Below are 14,952 nucleotides of genomic sequence, written 5' to 3' on the forward strand. Positions count from 1 at the left end.
GTTTTAACCCACTGAGCCACCTAGGCACCCCGGGCATGCTTTATTAAGTGAAACTGGCCACAGTGGAAAATCAGGTAGAGTACTTCCTTTGGCCAAAATGCAAAAAAAATTTGAAATTTAAAACAAAAAGATAAATTAGCAAAGTTTGATAATTAAAAACCACTTGTAGATAACTCTTAGATTTAAGGGGTATTACAAAACATTTCACTACCGAGGAAATAATTGTGCTGGTCTTCACATATCAGTAATTAACTTTGAAATCTCATTTGCTTAATTTCCAGAAGGAATTTCGATAAGATACTTATTTCTTCCTTAGACTTCCCACAGAAACGTTTCCCGATCATTCATGATTATTCCCTGCATGTGCCTGATTGAAAAGACGTAATATTTACTGTTCTGTTGTTCCGGTGTTATTACCTCAGTCCATTTAAACAAACACTAGGAAATATCTTTTATCAGATTAATTCACAGACTTGAAGTTGCCTGGGTAATTTTTGAGGATCCATTCCATAGGCTGGAGGCAGAAGAATCAAATACCATGCAAAGCACTTCATGTGCATGATCTCATTGACTTCTCTGAAGGCAAATGGTAGTGTTCCCATTTTACAGAATTGACAGTGCAGAAACAAGATTGGAATCAGGACTGACCTCACTTCCCATCTTCTCTTGCCTAGGCTATATATTGTACATCTTACAAAAGTTCATTTTTCATTAGAAGGAGAAGCACTTTACTCTTACCAAATTTTAATAGAAACTTGTGAAAATACTTGAACTGAGGAAAAAAACTGAACATTTTAAAAACTCACTTTAACTTCTGTTTGGTAAAATAAAGCTGTAATTGTAACCTCTTGTGTGTTGTTAGGCTTAAAAAAATGTTTTCTTGATTTTTGTCATACTTTTTACTTAAAAAACATTACACCTTCACAAGTGGGGCATTTTTACAAAACTTATTCTGATGTCTGCATAACTTTCCCAGTGGAATCCATTGATACACAAATCATTCTCCTTTAAAGTGGCTTTTATGTTCCTTTTGCTCTCTCCTTCTTTAATTCTAAATTAGTCAAACTCTCCCTGATCCTTGTTCGATTTTGTATGATTCTAGTTTACTCCAGCCTATCAATGAACTCATAAAATTGCTCATCCTTTATAAGGTTTGCAGTTTCTTTTAAAAAAGTGTTTTTGCATTGTATTTGCATTATAATTGTGTTATGCTCTTTATATTTACAACATCTGGGAGTCAGAGAAAATGACTGCCCTTGGTGATTTGGTGGGGGATGGATGTGAGTGCTCTTCTCACTCTCTCTAGCTCTTCTCCTGGTGAGTGGAGTGGTTACTTGTTTGGTAAGTGGTCGGTGGAGAACCATTTCTTATTAAGAGGTTTTCTGCTTCTCAGGGTAACCTTCTAAATATGAACCTCTTAACATCAAATAATTTCTGGTAATAAATGCTCAAATAATGAGTATCTTGACTTAATCCACCTTTTTTCATTATTACTGCCACTTATCTAATGAAGGCGGCTTCCATCTCTTGCCTGGATGATTGAAACATCTCCCTCAAGCTTTCCATCCCATTTTTTTATAGTAAGTTATCATATCTTAAAGTTAATACTCTTTTTAAACTTCAGTCTCTTCAGTAACTCTCTTATAGGCCATTATGATAAAGTCCAAATTCTTTGACGATTTGTAATTTACTAAGCCTTCAGTAATTTGACCCCTCCCTCTTTCTAATGGTTCATCTTGATCTTGCTATAATCAGTTCTAGCTAAGTGATGAGTGCTCTAACTTCTAGGAATTTACTCTTACTCTGTTTGGAACATTCTTCCTCTTCTTTTCAATCTCTTCTCTTACTTCCCTCCCCTCGAGCCTTTATCTGGATGATGCTTATTCAATATCTTTAGGTCTCAGATGTCACTTTCCCTGAAAGTTGTCCCTAACCTTTCAAGGTTAGGCTTTCTGCTCGTTGTGTTTTCTACGACCATGCTGTTTATCCCTACTCTAGTTCTTACTATATAGTATTTGCTCACCAGGGTTACCCTTTAGGTGGTAAACTCTGTGAAGAGCTGAGTGAAGGAGTACTTTCAGCTCTGCTCTGAACTAGCGTTTATGACCTTTGGTTAAGTCTGCCAGTCTTCCTGGGTCTCAATTTCTCATCTGTAAAGTGCAGTAATTTCGTTAGATGACTTCAGAGTGTTCTTTCAGCTTTAAAAAATCCTGCCTTCCAAAATTCAGTTTCTTTCCTGTGTCCATTTAATTTGCAGTTGCTGCATTTGAAACAAAGCTCATCTGATTTGCCTAATTAAACAATTAAAGAGTAACAAGAAGCTTTATACTTTCTCCTTGAATGAGTGCCAGTTCTTTTGTTGCTGTTTCCTTCTTGCTGATGGCATGGGGCCATTTTTGAATATAAGCATATTGTTACTCATGCACAAGGGCTTTTAAAGTATCAAGTATTTGTCGTTTGCCAGGTTTCCTTTTCTCAGCACAAGTTGAAGCACAGTATCCATGCCTTTTCCCCTTGTTCGTTACTGTCTCAAATACCCTTTTACCCAGTAGTATTTGCTGTTCACGTGGGCTAACAGAATGCAGTAGATCCTGAAAGGCAGCACTCCCCCGTGGTGTTGCGAGTGACTGAACTGTAATTGGAGATGTCATTCCTGTGATCTTTATATATAACGTTGGAATTTCATTCATGTGCATCTTGACATTCTTTTGGAAGTTGCCAAAGCTGGGCACTAACGGTGTGAGATCAGTGTCTGGAAGCAAAGAAGAAAGCAAGCCATCATGCAGACTTGGCGGGAGTTACTTCTGCCTTATAGAGCCCAAATTACTTATGCTTCCTTCCTTTTCATGCGTTAGAGTATATTTCCTTTGGAAGTATAACGAAGTTATGTTTTCTATGGAAAACTAAATTTTCTTTAGTGGATTGTCATTGTCGATCACACACACACATTTGTCTGTGATTGTATTGAACTGTTAGCATTACCTAGGGAATTACTTGGTCTCTGGCAGTAGGACAGAATAACTTGGAAAGCTGTCTGGCCACTTTACTTGTTTCCCAGGTCGGAGCTCTCTGTATTGCCAAGTGTTACTTGGTTACTGTGTAATTGTGAGTAGCTGTGGGAGAGTAGCAGTCATATTGGACTTGAAAGTGGAATACCACTGGATTAGAGTATTGTTGGTTTACTAGGTCTGGATCTTTAGGCAGAGTATTTGACCTTTTTTGTTTAGAACAAACCTCTGGGGTTTTTTTAATCAGAAAAGTAATCCAGTTCACAAAAGGCTGAGAGACTAGGTAAAGTCTGTCCCAAAATGGTGTAAATCATAGATTGCACAGACAAATTTTAGATATGTTGATATCGGAAAAACTTTGTATCTTCAGAAGTAAGAGTTTTATATTTGTTAGTGCTGCCCAAAGTAGAGTTGGCTTTCTTACAACCTGTGATTCCACATATTGCCTTGTTTGAGTCTTTTCTCTATCTTGAGAATCTATAATTCAGTTATATTCTCTTGCTGAAAGAGGGTATTGAGTCTCTTTTTTTGGTTAATTCTTTTCATCTTGGGATGGTATGTTAGTGTATTATTAGTTATCTATTGCTGTGGAACAGATTACCTCTAAAACTTAACAGCTAGAAACAACAGCCATTTATTATCTCATAGTTTCCATGGGTCAGGATTCTGGGTGTGGTCTAACCAAGTGGTTCCCATGGGGGTCTCTCACGTGGCTGCAGTCAAAGTGTTACCGGGGTAGTCAGTACAAGGTTTGACTGGGGTTGGATCTGCTCACCTAGGTGGTTGTTGTCAGGCTTCAGATCTGTTTCTAAATTCACTCCTGAGGTCTCTTCGTAGGGCCACCTCACCTCCTGACAGTGGTTTCCCAAGAGTAAGAGAAAACACCTGTAACTGAAGCCATGATCTTTTTAGAATCTCATCTCAGAAGTGACATGCTATCACTTCTGCTCTGTTCTGTTCCTTAGAGGTAAATCAGATGTCCTGCCTACACTGAAGGGAAGGGGCTGGTTGTTGAGGTAGTAATACCAGGGATTAGGGCTCATCGGGGGCTGTCTGAGAGGCTGCCTGTAGCAGGTGGATTACATACAGCCTTTGGGTGGTGAAGCAGAGTCAGGGTGGACTTGATTTCTAGTTTTGTAATTCTGAGTTATATTTAGTTATTTTTTAATGTTCTCAAGTGGAAGTAGTTTTTTAAATTTGTTGGCGCCCATTCTAAAGCCTGTTTCACCAGACCGATCAGTGTTAGCATAATGAAAATGAGTGTGTTTTCTTTAGCCCCCTTGCCTGAACTGTAGAAATGGTTGTGTAGAAGATAAGCCTGTTTTTTTAGTTTTTGAAGCTGTCAGAGGGAATAAAATCAGGTACCTTCAACATATCTTTTATTTTATAAGACTATAATTATATCTTATGTTTGAAAAAGTTTGCAAGGTACTTGATAGCTTGTAACAGCAACACTTTCTCTGCCATTATTTAAGCTTCACAGAGATTCCAAGTACGTGGCATTATGAAGTAGATTGTAGGTAATCACTTTTTGATCAGATAAGAAATAATATCACGATTGTTCATTTTTTCTAAGGAAGGTACATGGCATCATGGAGTAGATTGTAGGTAATCACTTTTTTTTTTTTTAAAGATTTTATTTATTTATCAGAGAGAGAGAGAGGGAGAGAGAGCAAGCATAGGCAGACAGAATGGCAGGCAGAGGCAGAGGGAGAAGCAGGCTCCCTGCTGAGCAAGGAGCCCGATGTGGGACTTGATCCCAGGACGCTGGGATCATGACCTGAGCCAAAGGCAACTGCTTAACCAACTGAGCCACCCAGGCATCCCGGTAATCACTTTTTGATCAGATAACAAATATCATGATTGCTTAGTTTCTCTAAGGAAGATTTTTAGGCATTTAAGAAATCATTGTTTTTTGAGTAGCCTGCTTAGAACCAATTGTTATTAAACTGAAATAAATGTAGGCTTCCTTGTATTTCCCTGTCTTTTCTTAAAAACCAGATCTCCCTTCTGCGGAAAAGTAGCTTGGCAGAGAAGAGCGAGCAGGGGGCATGAGTCAGTATATCTGTTTTAGTCCTAGCTTTGCCCTTTAATATATGTTTGACCTTGGTATGTTCTCTCACCCTGTCTGACTTCAACTTCCTCTATTATGTTTTCTTCCAACTTAAAAATCCTACTCAATTTCTTTCTTCATCTAGGACAGTCTTGGGGGTAACAGCAAGACAGCCATGGTGGCCACTGTCAGTCCAGCAGCTGATAACTATGATGAAACCCTTTCAACTCTGCGGTATGCAGATCGAGCCAAGAACATCGTGAACCATGCTGTGGTGAATGAGGATCCTAATGCACGAATTATCCGGGATCTTCGGGAAGAAGTAGAAAAGCTCCGAGAGCAGCTAACCAAAGCAGAGGTATAAGGCACAGCCAAGCCACACATTGTGGGTCTAGGAAAATCTAGAATTTGAATTTTCTTCCTCTTAGCTGTAAGTGATAAGTACTCCACTTAGAATTTTTGAGTTTCCTATCGGAAGAGAAACTTGAGATGAGTAATAAGTAAAGACAGATAGTCATAGTTGAAATTTATATGGAGTTTTTACTGGTGTGAAAGGATTGAACAGGAAGAGAGAATAAAGGGAATTGAGAAAATGTTTCTTTCCACAGTATAGGCAGGAGACAAGAAAGGAGAGGTATAACTAAGAATAAGGGAGAGAGGGAGAGAGATGCTTAAAACACAAAGTATGCAATTTTAGTGCAGAAAAGACTGACTGGAAGAGGACTCAAGCAGATACTTGTATCATTTGTTTACTGGTTGAAGGCAGAATGGAAGTCTTAAGGAGTTTTTCCACATCTTAATAACCTAGTTTTTCCATGTTGTGGTTTAATTATGTTTGTAGAAAAAATATTTTATAGCAGAAATACTCATCTGTTTAGGGATGCCTGGGTGGCACAGCCAGTTAAGTGTTGGACTCTTGGGTTTGGCTCAGGGTGATGGGATCGAGCTCCATATTGGGCTCTGTGGTCAGTGGGGAGTCTGCTTAAGATTCTCTCTCCCTCTCCCTCTGCCCCTTCCACTCATGCTCTCTCTCTCAAATAAATAAATAAATCTAAAAAAAAGAAAGAAAGAAAGAAAGAAATACCCATCAGTTTAGAGGTGCTCTATTTCTACTACCCTTTGTATATTCTGTGATGTATGGTGTTTATGTTCCTTTACTGAATTTGAAACCTGTACAGTTCTAACCTACAACCAGATGCTCATCCTCTTTTTCAAAATTGGAATAAAATACCAGATTCAGGATCTGTAGTTTAATTAGCATTCTATTCCCATGATTAGCCCTGTGGGACTCTTTCCTGGGTTTGGGACCATAGCCCTTTTCTTTTTTACAACCTGTTTGCTGGTAGTAAGTTGATAAAATACATGGTCAAAACAATTGTCTTGGTCATATTTTTGCCCATTGAAATTTATCTTGTTTTTACAGTATAATTTTGCAGTTCATCAGGATTCTTTGAAATTTTGTTTCCATCTTCCTGGTATTAATACCACTGTTCAGTTTACAACATGTGCAGATTTCATCTGTATATACTTGAATCAATACCTGAAGTCTTGAGTAGAGACTAGAATGAATCCCATGTATGAGTCTAGATATACGGACCTATTGGGATTTAAAAATAAGCCATTGAGAGCCTAAATGTTCTGTCTCTCTAAATGTAATCAGATCTTGGGCGCCTGGGTGGCTCAGTGGGTTAAGCCGCTGCCTTCGGCTCAGGTCATGATCTCAGGGTCCTGGGATCGAGTCCCGCATCGGGCTCTCTGCTCGGCAGGGAGCCTGCTTCCTCCTCTCTCTCTCTGCCTGCCTCTCTGCCTACTTGTAATCTCTCTCTCTGTCAAATAAATAAATAAAATCTTTAAAAAAATAAATAAATAAATAAATGTAATCAGATCTTGAGGTGCCTGGGTGGCTCAGTCATTAAGCATCTGATTTCAGCTCAGGTCATGATTTCAGGGTCCTGGGATGGAGCCCTGCATCAGGCTCCCTGTTCACTGGGGAGCCTGCTTCTCCCACTCACACTTGCCCTGATTGTGTTCCCTTTCTCGCTGTCAAATAAATAAATAAATCTTAAAAAGAATAAATGTAACTAGATCTTCACAGTGACAGTAGGTTGGAAGAACACAGGTGAGTCTTCCTTTCAAGCCTACCTTGGCTAACTGAATGAGCTTGTGGGATGCACAGAGTGGTTGCTGTTTGTCAGTCGCATTCATCGTTCTGGCTTAGGTAGATCAGAGAGCTTGGTGAATTATAGAGCTGAGAACAGCCAGACTGTTACTATTATCCTTTTGGATTTAGTTAATGCTTTCTTCAGGGCATGGTACAGACATTTCATGAAATAAACATTTTCTTATAGGCAATGAAATCTCCAGAACTAAAAGACCGACTAGAAGAATCAGAGAAGCTAATCCAGGAAATGACTGTGACCTGGGAGGAGAAACTGAGGAAAACCGAGGAGATTGCACAGGTTCGTGCTTCCGGATTAAAGCAAGAGAAAGCTCGTGGCAGTTTGTGCAATGCAACTTATGGCGTTTCTGGTTCCTTTTTTGATTTTTGGCTTTGAAGATGGCCAATCTAGCACCAGTAATAAGAAACTAGATCCAAGAGTCTATTTCACAAAGTTAATTTGAAGGCTAAAGAAGACATAATTATAATTAATAGTTCATTATGTAAGAAATATACTTAGAGACATAAACATTTTTTAAATGAAGTAGCTACTTTGTAGTCTTTGACTCTAAACCCCCAATTCTATTAAGTGCTTTGCAGTCCTAAGGAACTTAACCTTATTACGAAATTATTAGTGGCAGATACTCGGTTATAAACCTCTGGCTTTATTATGACAACTTAATAAAAGTAATATGAAATACCTAAATCTGAGTTATCTATTGTGTTTAAAATACTTAATAGAGGTAGAGTTGTGCAATTTTAGGGTGGGAACCTTAGCATTTGGAAAGAATCCTAAATGTCCAGTTGTCTACTTAGTAAAAGACTTGTTCCATGGCATTCCTTTTAGGTAGGTATTCAGCCTGTTTTAGAAATATACATGGTATGTGGAGGCCAGCCCCCTGTCGAGCAATCTTTTCATGATTGGACAGCTCTGATGACTCCAATAGTAGCTATTTAATCAGAATCTTTTATTCTTTCATTTACGTTCATGGTCCTTAGTTTGTTCTTCAAAGCTAAGAGAAGGGGTGTCCCACATACATACAGTAAATGAGAGTAATAATAGCAAATATGTATTAGGTACATGTGTTGGGCCCTATGCTAAGTACTTTTAAATGCAGTATTTTATTTAAGACCCCAACAGTCCTACAAGACAGGGACAGTCATTACCCAGATATTTAAGGTAACCTCTGCCTTCTTCCGCTCCTTTTCTAAAGTTAAAAATCTCTAGTGTTTTCAACTGTTCCTCATATTAGTAAATACACAGAACTTGCTACTTTTGTCACCCAGCAGGTTCCGTCTTTAAATGTGCTTCCCAGAATCAATGTGTACATCAGATATTGTAGGATGGTACTACTATTATGTAGCATAAAGTGGATGTCATATTAGTACAGACTAATTTTTATATGTTTTTTATTATCATCATTTCCAAAATAGATAATAACAGGAGAAGAGTATAATGGATTCACTTGTGGCATCATCCAGTTTCACTTAGATCAACATATGACCATCTGGTCTTATCTGTTTCCCAACATTGAGTTATTTTAATGCATATCCTTCAAATTAGAAGAGAATAGTCCAGTGTATGAACTTTATTTCTCATTTATACTTACTTTTTGTTTTTCACAAATTGTAATCAGTCTAATAATTACCCAACTTAAAACTAATTTGTGTGAGCCTTTTTGAGCTACTCCAAAAGTAAACATTGACTTTGAAATGGTATTGTATTTGCATTGCTTTGCTGATGGAAGGCAGGGTAGGTCTAAGTGAAATTGCATTGCTAATGCTGTTAAATTGTTATCATTAGCATCTTTCCTTACTTAACTGTTCTCTTCCTCAATCCGGTGTCCCTTTTAAGGAGGGTGCCTGATTTTATCCAACACTTCATTTAACACCTTATCTTTGCAAGCCTTCAGGCTTTCTGCTGCTGAGCTTGCGTCTCCTCTCTCCTGGAAAAAAACCTGGTCTGTTGGTCACTGACCTTTTTTCAGAAGACACTAGCATTTCCCAAAATGCATTTCTGGCGGTATAGCCACCAGTTGTTAATAAGTCTTCTGGGAAGAAAAATGGTCCATGGTCAGGTAACTTTGGGACAGCATCCCTAAAAATAGCAGAATCCTCAGGCTGTAATTCAGTTGTACTGCAAACTTACTATGTGGCCCTAGTTAATTGACTTAGTTTTTCTTGTCTTTCCTCAGAATCAAAGGCTTTTGGTGGCTATGACTCATTATCACTTGCTATTTATGTGTTGTCAAAGACACTGCTCTGCCCCTATTCATATACCTTAATCTTAGACTACTGGTTGCAGGAGTCTATATCCCCCTCTGTGTTTACCGTTGTATATCGTTTGGATTCAGAGACAGGTAGTCACAAAGAAGAAAGGTTCATATTCTTAGGAAAATAATACTTGAATGCATATGCATTTTTTATTGTGATACATTCACAAGACTGACATTTTGAGCGCTCACTGTGTATGACGCACTGTGCTAGGTGTTAGGAATTCACAGTGGATGTATGGGATCCCTGCCTTCATAGAGAAATAGTCAAGTAAACAAGTATGAGTTACCAAGTATGAGAACAAGTATGCTTCAGATAGAAGAGACAGGTGTAAAATCTGTTCAGCTAGGGAGTGCATTCTTGACCCTTTCAGGAATCTGGAAGAGTTCCATATAACTCTTTGAGAGTATATAAGCCTTTGAGAGTAGGAACCATAAGACATGAAGATGGAGAGGAAGCAGGCCAGATTGAGGGCCTATGGACTTTGTTGAGGGAGTTGGCTTTTATCCTGGCTAGGGATTCACCGCGGCTGTCGGGCAAGAGAGTGTATTAAAAATTTGGCCTTATGGAAAGATCACATTTGGTAAAACAGCTTTGCTCAGATGTACAGAATTAAATGAGAGAGACAAATTTAAGATGTTAGGTATTTTCAAGAGTAAAAATTGAGAACTCAGTAGAATATTTGGTTGCTATTGGTAATGCCTTTATTTCTCAAAATAAAGTTGTAGTTAACAAGATAAAATAACATATAGTTTGGAAAGAGAAAAAAAGGCAGTGATCTCTAATACCAGGTCCTAAGATAACCTACTTTAATTATACAGTTATTTAATAATTATTCTAATGTATGACCTTTTATATCTTGCTGTATCAATAGTTATGGAATTAATAGCTCTCTAATACATTTACAGGAGCGACAGAAACAGCTTGAGAGTCTTGGAATATCTCTTCAGTCTTCTGGGATTAAAGTTGGGGATGATAAATGCTTCCTTGTTAATCTGAATGCTGATCCTGCTCTGAATGAACTTCTGGTTTATTATTTAAAGGTGAGGTAACAGACTTTGCTACCATTTCCTGCAGCAATATAGAACAGTGTTTCATAGTATTTTTTTAAACTTGGAGAACCATGCTTATTCCAAAATAATGAGAATTAGCAAATTGTTTAAATTGAAGTGTAGAAAATCTTGAGTTTCTGAGATTAATTTCTCTTTTTATTTGATTTATTTTTAAGATTTATTTATTATTTTAGAGAGAGAGATAGAGTGGTTGTGGGGAAGGGACAGAGGAGAGGGAGAGAGAGAATCTCTAGCAGACTCCCTGTTGAGCACAGAGCCTGACGTGGGGCTCCATCCCACAACCCTGAGATCACCACCTGCGCCAGAACCAAGAGTTGGATTCTCAACCGACTGAGCCATCCAGGTGCCCCTGGGATTAGTGGCTCTTTTTAGTCTTTGAGTGATATAATTTAACTTAGTAATACAAAAAATAGTATTCTGATGTTATTTTCAAGAAATTAAGTAACTGTAGCTACTATTATTGACTGTGATTTATACCAGGGAGTTAAGTAGGTAACTTTAAAGCTTAAAGAAGGACTTTTAGAACTAAATGATTTATTAGTAGACTGAAGTTTTCGTGGTTTATATGAAGCACACCTTTTTGTGAGTGGTTAGATTATAAAAAGAAATGTTTATTTATTAATTATTTTAAAGGAAATGTAAATGGAAGTTATGGTGTAGGGCCACCTACTATGAATTTTGTGTTTCCAGTAATTTAAGAAAATTTAAGAATTTGGATTATCAACTTATAAAAAAAAAGAATAGGTCACTTAGAGACCAAGAGGGTCAGAGTATGGAACAGAAAAAAACCCAAATAATGATGTACACTGAAACCTGAAATTGTGGGACATATCAGGGAGGCAAGAGACAACTTTAGAATGAGCCGGAATCCTGAGCCACTACATAAATTATGAGGAGCTCACAATCGCCTTGTCATGCCAACAGCATAAATAAATTAGGTAATTTGTAGTCTTATTATTAGGACTATATGATTCTGACATGTGGTTAATAAATACTAGGAGGAAATCCCCCTCTCTTATAATATAGGCACTTATATAGTAGGTTTAACTAAGATGACTAGGAAGTTAAAGATGAGCTGGTAAAGTGTTTACTGTTGTAAAATTAAAAAAACAAACAAACATGTGGCTTCGTGTCTAGGAAGACTAAACAATTTATGGCACATTGGCTAGTTTCCCAGTTTTGATCAGAGATATCCTGGCATAATTAGTTGGTGTTATTTTGATAACGCCCCTTATTAATGAGTATCTGATGCCATGTTTTATTATGCTATGAATTAAATCACGTTTTTGATACATATAGCTTGTGTGTGCTCTCAGATTTTTGTACTCAGGTGGGAGCAACATGACAGTAGCAGGGAGATGACCTGTGTTTTTGTCTGGATGTGTGATCTCAAGTCCATTGCCCCCTCTGGTCTACAGACTCCTCTATAAATGGACGCTTTGTCTGGCTACCTCACAGGGTTCCTGTAAAGATTAAATGAGAATTGATATATACAAACACTATGTGAACAGAAGCACTACATACAAATATCAAATATTGCGCATTTATTTGATGTTCTTTGTGGTGTCTTACGTATATTATCCTTGTCTGTTGAAAAAAGAAGTTTAAATGATCACATCCTATACTGTGTTTCTTAATGATCGTGGCAGCATTTTGCATTAGGGTTTCAGCTGTAGACAGTCATATGCTTCAGGAGAGATGCAGTTATAGAATAGGACTCAAATATTCTGCCCTTTTTATTTCTCCGAACTCTGAATTCTTTTTCTTTCTGATGTGATGAAGTTCAAATTGGAACACACAAACACATACGCCCAACAAGAAAAAAACCTGATTCATATCTGTTCCTTAACTATAAAATTAAACAAAGAAACTATTTAAAGATTTTTGGAGAGTAGTCAAAATATTTCTGGTCATCTCGTGTGGAGGTGTCGGGATTCTGTTTCAGATTGTGTGGTCAACCCTGTTTTGGCAGAATTTGAGGCAGTGTTGATTTCTTGACTGCCCAAGCGCACCCCATGACAAAAGCATATTCATGACCAAGCACATTCAGAAGGATGATCTCAGTCCAAGAACAGTTTTTTGCTTCAGTAAAGTGATACCATGATGTGGGAAGGAGGAATTTGGAGGCTGAGCGTTTTGTTTTGTTTTGTTTTACTTCTTGCCTTTGAATTCCGAAATCAATTTAGGTGCTGGGCAGATGACTTCACATCTCGGGGTGATTTTCAGCACCCCATCTATAAAATGAGGGCACTAGATTAAATGGTCTCTAATGTTTTTTCTGGTTCCAAGTGGTCTGAGTCTCTTCCAGAACAGAATCCTCCATTTATTTGTTTGGTCTGGAACTGGCAGGGTAGGGTATGGTGGCCAAACCATAGATGGAACTTAACTCCTGAGATGATTTCGCATCTGATTTGCATGCATGGGCAGTCTCTGCCTTGCATGGCTTCAACACACACAAATTCCAGTTACCACAATTTAGTAAATAATGTTGATGCCACTGCTGTTCATGAGATTCTACATATGCAGCCAGAGAAACTTAGTGAGGGTGAACTTACTGATGTAAGTTATGAAAGTGTGACGAGAAGGATGAAGATGTCCCAAAGGGAGTGACACCAGAGAACACTTCCCATTGAAGGAACCCTTGGAGGTATTTTGTAGCATCTGGACACTGAGGTTAAAATGGTAGATGCTTAGAAAGGAGTATCACAGTTTGCCAAGGAACAGAAAGCATGCTCACTCCATATTGTAAGTTATATACCTATACAGAGAAGAAGAAGGCAAGCAGTGTTCAAACTACTCTTGATAAGTTTTTCACAAAGAAAATATTTTAAATTTCAATGTGTCTAATATTCTAAATTATAGTAAACTAAATAGTTTTACTGTTTTTTCATTTCCTTATATATTGTAGCAGTAAGAGAATTCTTAATGTTTTTACAGACATTTAAGAAAGTCACAAAATAGGAGCACTTGGATGGCTCAGTTGATTAAGCCTCTGCGTTTGGCTCAGGTCATGATCTCAGGGTCCTGGGAACCTGCATTAGGTTCTCTGCTAAGCAGGGAGCCTGCTTCCACCTCTCCCTCTACCTGCCTCTCTGCCTACTTGTGATCTTTCTCTCTCTGTCAATAAATAAATAAAATCTTTTTTTTTTTTAAAGGTCATATAATTGTGGTTTTCCCCATTGATTATTAAGATCTCCTTGCAAAAAGTTATTTTTACAACTCTGTGTTCTCAGGTAAAGCAAGGATCGCTTGTGATTCTGAGATGGTCTTGGAGACTTCTACCCAGTAACAGCCAAGCTTCTAGGGGGAAGCTTCTAGAGGGAAGAATTGCTTCCCCCACCTTAAAAACATGATGCTAGTTATACGCTTTGTTTTCTGAAGAGTTTTATAAACACTTATTAGAAAAAGAGGGGGGATCCGTGCCCAAATCCCAACATGTAGAGATGACCTCAGTTAGTATTTAATAGTTTTATCACTATTCTCTAGATCTATTCCTATATGTATGTCTTTGGATTTAGAGTGCTACATATTTTTACATTTCAGAAATGGTATCACAGTATGATTGATTCTCAGCATGCCTTGGAATTATCCACCAAATCTTTCAGGAGGGCTATTTTGCTCATGCAGTTCTGGATCTACTCTTCACAAGTCAGCTATTAATGGCCTGGGAAACAAGGCTGATTCTACATAGATTTTACATACACACAGAAATTCTACAGATTTTACATAGACACACTCAGTAAGGATTCATACCTTGATAAGTGATTCAGCAGCAGCTTGAAAAGACATGTTGCTCATATCATTGAAAGTAAACCATCTGTTGGTATGTTGCCTAGTATTCAGTCGCTGACTGAGGGGTTCAGAATGGCCGAGGCACCAGCCAGACAGTGTTTCTGGAGCTGCAGGTTAGGTTTCAAGGAGCCCAAGATGAGTAAGATAGGGCACATTAGGAGTTCTTGGGTCGGCAGCAGTTGGACCCCTATGATTTAGGGCTTGAATTCATAAAAGATGGGCAGGTGCCTTCCTGCCTTTTCCACCTCAATTCTAGAACAGTTGTCTTTGGAGTCTTGGTTCTGTTAAGCCAGAATGACTTATTAAGGAATTTTGATTATTTAGATATGTGAGGAGTAACAAGTATTTTTTCTTCTTAGTGCCCCTGATACTCACTTACCTTTTCCTTCAGAAATTATCTGAGGATGCTGATAAGTCTGAGGAACCTCATAGGCTTTACTAATATGCTGCTTTTCCTTCTTGTAGGCTCGGAAAAGCTTGCCCTGTGAAATACGTCACTAGTGGACAATTCCTGTCTCTCTTCATCTTCCTTTCTCTCCTCCCTCATTTTCACATCCCCTTCCTTCTCTGTCTCTTTTTCTTTGTCCTTTAGGA

General features: G+C 38.1%; 1 protein-coding gene across 4 annotated transcripts in view; it reads left to right on the forward strand.

Moving 5' to 3' along the window:
• Positions 1 to 14,952, forward strand: part of KIF13B (kinesin family member 13B) — a 196,471-nt gene that overhangs the window by 87,300 nt on the left and 94,219 nt on the right. For all 4 annotated transcript variants that reach the window (XM_032332283.1, XM_032332286.1, XM_032332285.1 and 1 more), the window contains exons 11-13: positions 5,207 to 5,419; positions 7,410 to 7,520; positions 10,402 to 10,536. In XM_032332283.1, the coding sequence (XP_032188174.1) occupies positions 5,207 to 5,419; positions 7,410 to 7,520; positions 10,402 to 10,536 (459 nt within the window). The remainder of the gene's footprint in view (positions 1 to 5,206; positions 5,420 to 7,409; positions 7,521 to 10,401; positions 10,537 to 14,952) is intronic.

This window comes from Mustela erminea, chromosome 2 (assembly GCF_009829155.1).
Source record: "Mustela erminea isolate mMusErm1 chromosome 2, mMusErm1.Pri, whole genome shotgun sequence".
In the NCBI taxonomy this organism is placed as follows: domain Eukaryota; kingdom Metazoa; phylum Chordata; class Mammalia; order Carnivora; family Mustelidae; genus Mustela; species Mustela erminea.